Source organism: Rhinopithecus roxellana, chromosome 12 (assembly GCF_007565055.1).
Source record: "Rhinopithecus roxellana isolate Shanxi Qingling chromosome 12, ASM756505v1, whole genome shotgun sequence".
Lineage (NCBI taxonomy): Eukaryota > Metazoa > Chordata > Mammalia > Primates > Cercopithecidae > Rhinopithecus > Rhinopithecus roxellana.
Window position 1 is genome coordinate 39,083,744 of NC_044560.1, and position 7,248 is coordinate 39,090,991.

Below are 7,248 nucleotides of genomic sequence, written 5' to 3' on the forward strand. Positions count from 1 at the left end.
GGGCCTGTGTCTCTTTATGACATTGGGTGAAAGATAGGAAGACACAGGGCTTTACTGCTGCCACCATTACTACCAGATATATCTGCCCACCAGGGATAGCAGAGCAGGGATGGCCTGCGGCCTTACTGTTCTGTTTCTGCAGGTGAATTGAACTGCCTGCCGATCAGGACTATAGAATAAGATATTGGTGTCTCTCTTCCAAACTTCTGTTGTTTTTCTCTCTCTTGGTCCTCTGGACTGAGAGAGTAGGATTCGCTTTTTTTTTTCCTTCTACTCTTCATGCCTGTCGACAGTACCAGATTGCAAGCCTCTCTGGTATGCAGTCCAGGGATATATAGGAGATAAAAAGAAAATGCAAGAAGCATACCATGATGTCTTTCTTTAAGTCCTGATGTCCCAGTCAGTTTGCCTTCTTCTTTGAAGCTTTCAGAATCCTTTTAAAAATGGTCTGTTGAAGAATGTTTCCAGAGTGTTTAGTTTCATTTAGAATTGAGGATCAGGAAAGGTGAATCTAGACCATCTGTTACAGAATCAAAGCTTGGCCTTCCCTCCCTTTCTTTCATCTTCCTTCCAACTCTCTTTTTCTCCCTTTCTCTTTTTCTTTCTTCATGCCTTTCTTTCCTTCCTTTTACTCCTTCTTTTCTTTTTATCTCTCCTACCCATCTCTTTATTTCTGGCAGATTCTTGTGAATTTTCATTTTTGAAGTTAAGTAATTCATTCCTTCACTCATTCTCGTTCATTCTATAATATCTGGTTGAACACCTACTAACTGCCAGACAATATGTCATGTGTTAGTAATACAGTGAATAAGAGGGAGTTCTTGGCTGCTCAGAGAGTTGATAGTATAATTCTACAATATCTGTATGTATCTGGGTATAGATCTTATATAACTGATTTTTATACAGGACATCAGAAAACATTTTATATGCAATCAGATATTTTAATAACTTCAGAAAGTACATTACATTAAATCTTTTATCATTTTTGTTTGAATTGTTCTGATTCCTTTAAGACAATTTATACTTCTTAGGTTGGATGTTTGTTCTCCATTTTTCTACATGTAATTGTTTCCCATCATTATTTATTATTTCATCATCTTTCCTATGTATTCATGGAGTACTTCCAGTTCCAATTGTTCCAATTTCTGATATTTTTACATGTAAATTCTTCTGTTGACTCCAGTAAAGATTTTAATTGTGATCTTCCATGTTTAGGTTTTTTTTGTTTTGTTTTGTTTTGTTTTTTTCATATAATTCCCTGCTCAATAATGTTCATTTTTCTTTTCTCTAAAAAAAGTTTTTTCCACATTGTTTATTTTGCAGGTATTTCTTAGAGTATTTCTTGTGACTATTGAAAATTTAATCTCTTTAATTTTTCTTCTAGTTTCTTCATTTATTATTTTTTGAAGGAAAACTCTTCCTTTCCAGGTTAACTTCTTCCCTCTCGATCTATATTATTTCAAAATATATTTTTTTCTCTTATCACTGAGTATGATCAATAATTATAAGAAAGTCAGTTTGGTTGAAGCACAAAGAGCACAGGATAGAGTATGAGATGAGGCTGATTGGGTGGGGGTGGGGGCTAGATTCTGCAAAATCTTCAAATCCACAGTATGGCTATTGTCTTTCTTGAATGAGCAATGGAAAAACCATAGGGTTATTTAAGATAAAGAGGGTTTTCTAACAGTATGTAGGAAAGCCACTTAGGGAAGCATTTGGTAGAATCTTACATAGAATATTTGCAAAGGTGATTTGTGAACAGATTCAAAACATACGTAGGAAGTCAAGTTGAGAGGCCTTGAAATTAGAGTGAACATAGGAGAGAAAAGGGAAGAAATGTATGGAAGACGACTCCTAGGTTTATTAATTTTGAACCTAGATAGTTAATAGCATCACACATTCAGACAGAAAACACTGGGAGAAGCTCGGGCTTTGAAAGATCATAGATTTGGTTTTGGATTTGTTGAGTGCGTTGCATTGTTGAAACATTCAAGAATGTGTCAAGTGCACTCTGGGATGAACAGAGAGAGGTTTGGTCTGGATACATCATCTGTGAGTCATCTGACTATAGGAATAACTAACACTGTATGTAATGACATTGTTTGTGGAGGAAGTGTATTTGGGACAAAAAAGAAGACTTCAAACTATCTTCCAAAATTCTAATATATAAGGGCTGTAAAGAGAAAGTTTAGCATGCAAAAGAGTAACCACAGAGACTATAGAAAAATCAGGAAAGTATTCTATTATGGTAGCCAAAGCATTAGATGATCTCTGTCTCAGCCTATTCATGCTGCCATAATGAAATTCCATGAACTAGGTAGCTTATTAACAACAAAAATTTATTTCTCACAGTTCTGGAAGCTGGGAAATCCAAGATCAAGATGTTGGCAGATTTGGTACATGGTAAGTCCCACTTTCTGATTTATAGATGGTGCCTTGTCATAGATTACCTTCAAAAAGTCTATCTCATGATATAACATCAATTGGGTTTTAACATATACAGTTTGGAGGGATAGTAATATTCAGAGCATTGCATTTTTCAAGAGAACAAAATGGTCAACAGTATTGATCCCTGCTAAAAGTCAAGTAAGATGAGCATTGAAAACAATGCTTGATGGATTAGCAAATAATAGCTTAACTTCTAAGATGGCCCCATGATCATCAACATACTCCTTGATGCTTGAACCCTGTATAATCCCCTCTCCTTGGATATAAGCTGGACCTATCACTTTCTTCTGGACAATAAAATATGGCAAAGGCAATGGTGTAATTATGATCCCACATTTTGAGTTAATCAAAACTGAAATTATCTTAGGTGTGCCTGACTTAATCAGGTGAAAGTACTTAAAAGAGAGACAGGTAATTCTCCCTGAGAATAGGGAGTAAATGGCTAATTTAGAATGTCCATGCAGCAAGGAGCTTCTGGAGGCCTCTAGAACCTAAAAGTGACTTCAGCTGGCAGCCAACAAAAAACTGGGACTGTCATACCACCACAAGGAAACAAATTCTGCCAACAGCCTAAATGAGTTCAGAAGTGAATTATTTCCCCAATTGACTTTTGATAAGACTTCAACCTGGTGATACCTGAAGCAGCGAACTCTGGACTCCTGACCTTCAGAAAAGGTGAGATGATAAATGATGTTGTTTTAAGACACAGGTCTGTGCTTATTTGTTACATAGCAATAGAAAACTATTAGAGCAACATAAAACATTTACTGATGCTCTCTGAACAAAAGCTGTTTCAGTAGAGTGACTGGACAGGAACCAGACTGGACTGGTTTGCAGGAGTGAGTGGGAGGCAAGTAAATGGAGCGAGTATAGATAACTCTTAGATAAATCAAGAGATTTTCCTGAGCAGGAAACAAGAGTGTAGGGCTGTAGCTGAAAGGGGCTGTGGCTTGAGAACAAAGTTTTTATTTTGTATTTTAATGGGAATAACTTAAACATGTTTAAAAATCTGTCTTCCACAATAATCTATTAATAATAATAATCAGATGCAGCATAGGTAGGTATAATTCACATTAAATAACTAAGATCTACATCTGGTGACCTTACGTTGATTTTAACATTGCAAATATTGTAAAGTGGGATAGAGAATTATAAAAGAAAATAATACAAAGTATGCTATTTAGCAAACCTTCCTGTATACAATATCTCCAAATGAAAGAGTGATTTCCTTACTCTGGAGGATCCTATGGTCTGAACCACGTTTCCTTATTCCTTTCAATTCTTAGTGCAGAAAAGCTTTGATTGACTTTCTACGATGGTTTTCAAAGGTGGAAACTTTGTGTGGGATTTGACCAACAAATCTTGGTGTCGATCTATACTGAATCTGTAGAATCACAGAAAAACAACTAGGCCATTGTGTTAAACTAATATCAAACATGAATTACCATCGAACGTTGCTGCAAGAATTTCAGCTTTATTATATTTACTTAGAACCTCTTCTTCTCCATGCATGATTGTTTCTAAAAACAGTGGTAGTAATATCTGTGCATTTGCATTCCTGATCTCAAAAAACTGCCTTATTATCCTCAAACAAATGTTTAGTTTGAAATAAGAGAATAATAATAACAATTAAAGAAAGAAAGAGACAGAAAAAGAGAAGAGAGAAAAGAAAACTCGCTACATCCCAGGTTCTGTACCAACTACTTAATATAAATATCTCCCTTCATTCTTAAAATAATTACATTAAGTAGGCTCTAGCATATCCTCATTTTCTTCAGATAAATAAACTGAATTTTATATTTAAAATAACTATCTATTCATGGTCCTGCATCTGGTCAAATTAAGTGTCATATTAGAGAATAAATCCTTTTGTGTGTCTCTAACATTAATAGTTTTCACTACCATGATATGTTGCTTCCATTACAAAAAAAATTGTGGCTTTTATTTTTCTCATGGAATTCACACTAGTCTGTCACAAAGCAAGAAGAACTGCTCACTGTACTAACAAAGGAAAATAAAGACCTCTATGGAAAAGAAAACAATTGTATAGATTTTGCATTTTTCAGTACATCTTTCCATGTTCAATAACATACTCCAGCTGAATTTCCTTGGTGACACTTCAAAGACTTCCCTGACTGTCACGATCCAATTGGTAAGAACTTACAACACAAGTGTCGGTTATATCATGTACCTTGCTAAGCACATATTAGGTAGCTTAACATAGCACTTTACATTAGAGAACAATAAAACTTGATTATGAACTATACCAATGATTATTCCTCTTTTGTATAGATAATGATTTAGTATCATCTGATGTCAATTATTTTACCTAGGCTAGTAGTTTTCAAGCTTGAGCTTGCATCAGAATCTCCTGCAGAGCTTCTTAAAATACAGGTCACCAGGCCCCACTCTAAGAGTTTCTGATTCAGTAGGTGTGGCTTGCAGCACTAGAATTTGCATTTTTAACAAGTTCCCAGATGCTTCTACTGCTGCTCATAGCCTGGAGATCACAATTTGAGAACCACTGGCCCAGACCAGGGTTCAAAAAGATTTTCCATAAAGACCCAGGTAAATAATTTTTTGGTTTTGGGGGCCATACGGTCTCTTGTCACAACTACTCAGCTATTCCTTTGTAGTGCAAAATCAGTTGTGCATAATACACAATGAATAAATGATGGCTGTGTTTCAATAAAATTGTACTTACAAAAAAGGTGTCAGGCTGAGTTTCATCAACAAACCATATTGGCCAACCCCTGGCTTAGACCAACTCAGTATAAGAGCCCTGAAATATCACTTTGCTTATGTTAAATGGCAACTCTGTGATAATCGTTTGCAAACATATCTACAAATATCCCTTTTAAGTTTTATTTAAGTATCTACAGAACTGTACCAGAGACTAAACTGATGGTCTCCTTGAAGGATAGAGAAGAAACCTCAAAGTTTTTCTATAAACCCAACAGAAATACGTAATACTTTTATGCAAGAGTCTGCATGTTATAAATGCCCATGAACTCTATCTTTACTTTCAAGTTTTAGTTTTAGTTAAATATTGTTCGTGGTGTTATAAGCCATAAATCTACCAGGTTAAAGAAGGCCAAAACACTATTGAATGACATATATGTCAGCTCAGTAAGGTTATCTATTAACTTGATAATAAACAAAACAAGAACACTTTATTTGCCATGAGTGTGCCCTGCTTTAATGTAGTTGGTCTTTACCCAGAGCAGTATACTTCAAACTAATTTGAAAATGCCACTATAATCTTAAAATTCTACTCAACTGTATACTTCAGTGAACCCACTACATTAGCTTTATCCTTGTAAAATATAAGTTCCTGTAAAAGGGCAAAATTCTGATAAATTTTTATCATAATGAAATGTGATTTAGTTCCCTGAAAATAATTATATGCAAATACCATGAGGAAACATAGTATTATGAATCATTTTATAAACTCAGAATGTGAATATTATGTCAAGAGTCTCCAACAATCTACTACAGGCTATAGAAAATAAATAAATAAAATCCCTACAGCCAATGGCATATTCTAATATTTAATAATTTGAGGATGAACTAACGTGACTTTATACTGGGATTCATGGTATCTATCTTTCAGAACATTTTACTAAATTCAATTAAATCAAATGTTTCCATTTGGCAAACAGGTTTACATTAATCAGTAGATATCTATTATTTTGTCTAAAGAAGTGGTTTTAAAAAGTTCTCAGTTAAAAAAAAAAATAAAAGTTAAAAGAGCCCTGTGGCTAAATAGAAACTGGAAAGTGTTGATTTTAGATACATTTCAAAAGTTTCTTTACTTCAGGACGTCTCAGAACCATTACCATGCCTGGTATAAATATCTATGGAAGATTTGTCAGACTGTACAACCTTTTCCCATCTCATCTGAACAGGGAACTTGATTATCAGTAGAACATCTTGAAGTACCAGAGAAATATCCTTAAGAAAGCAATGTTCTAAGTAAGCACTCACATTCAGGTAACATATGGTAAGTTATTTTAAAAGACCAACTCAACTCAACAAATATTCTATTACTTGACTAACCATTTAAAGGTCACTCATTTCATTTTACTATCCTACTCACCAAAATCTATCTAGAACACAGCTAATCCTATTAAACATACTTACACTCCTCTTCAGGCCTTTTCCGAAGTGCTGCACGAACCTCTTTACAAGGACTTCTCTGGTATTGTGGGGGGTTCCTTCCCCTTATTAGGTTCTCCATCCTATAAGAGAGAATCAAAGGAGTATTTTAATACTAAAAGTTTGATAAATGTTTACAAGTTAAATGGTCTAAAATTCAAATACCCACAGAACTTTGCTAGACGACACCATGAAGATGATCTGGCAAGGAGCAAGCTGGCAAGGTGCATTGGGGACCATAGTAAATTGGAGAGTGCTTGACTTTTCAAGCATGCCAATTTAGAAAATTTAAAACACCATGTGTATGAAACTTATGCACATTCTTTAACTAGAGATTGCTGTGGACTGAATATGTCCCCACAAAATTCAAATATTGAAGCACCAGCCCCCAGCGTGATTTGAAGGTACAGCCTGTGGGAGGTAATTAGGTTTAGAGGAGGTTATGAGTGGAACATCCATGATGGGATTAGTGTCTTTACAGGGAGAAAGAGAGATAAAAAGGGAAAAAGAGTAGACTTCTCTTCTCTCTACCATGTGGGGACACAGGGAGGAAGCTGTCTTCAAGCCACGGTGAAGGCCTCCACAAGGAACCAAATTTATCAGCACCTTGACCTCGAACTTCCTAGCCTCCAGAACTCAGAG

General features: G+C 35.3%; 1 protein-coding gene across 3 annotated transcripts in view; it reads right to left on the minus strand.

The window, feature by feature from the left end:
- LRRC7 (leucine rich repeat containing 7) overlaps positions 1-6,688 on the minus strand; it is a 468,702-nt gene extending 462,014 nt beyond the window's left edge. For all 3 annotated transcript variants that reach the window (XM_030913316.1, XM_030913317.1, XM_030913318.1), the window contains exon 1: positions 6,592-6,688. In XM_030913316.1, the coding sequence (XP_030769176.1) occupies positions 6,592-6,688 (97 nt within the window). The remainder of the gene's footprint in view (positions 1-6,591) is intronic.
- Positions 6,689-7,248: the final 560 nt, after the last annotated feature.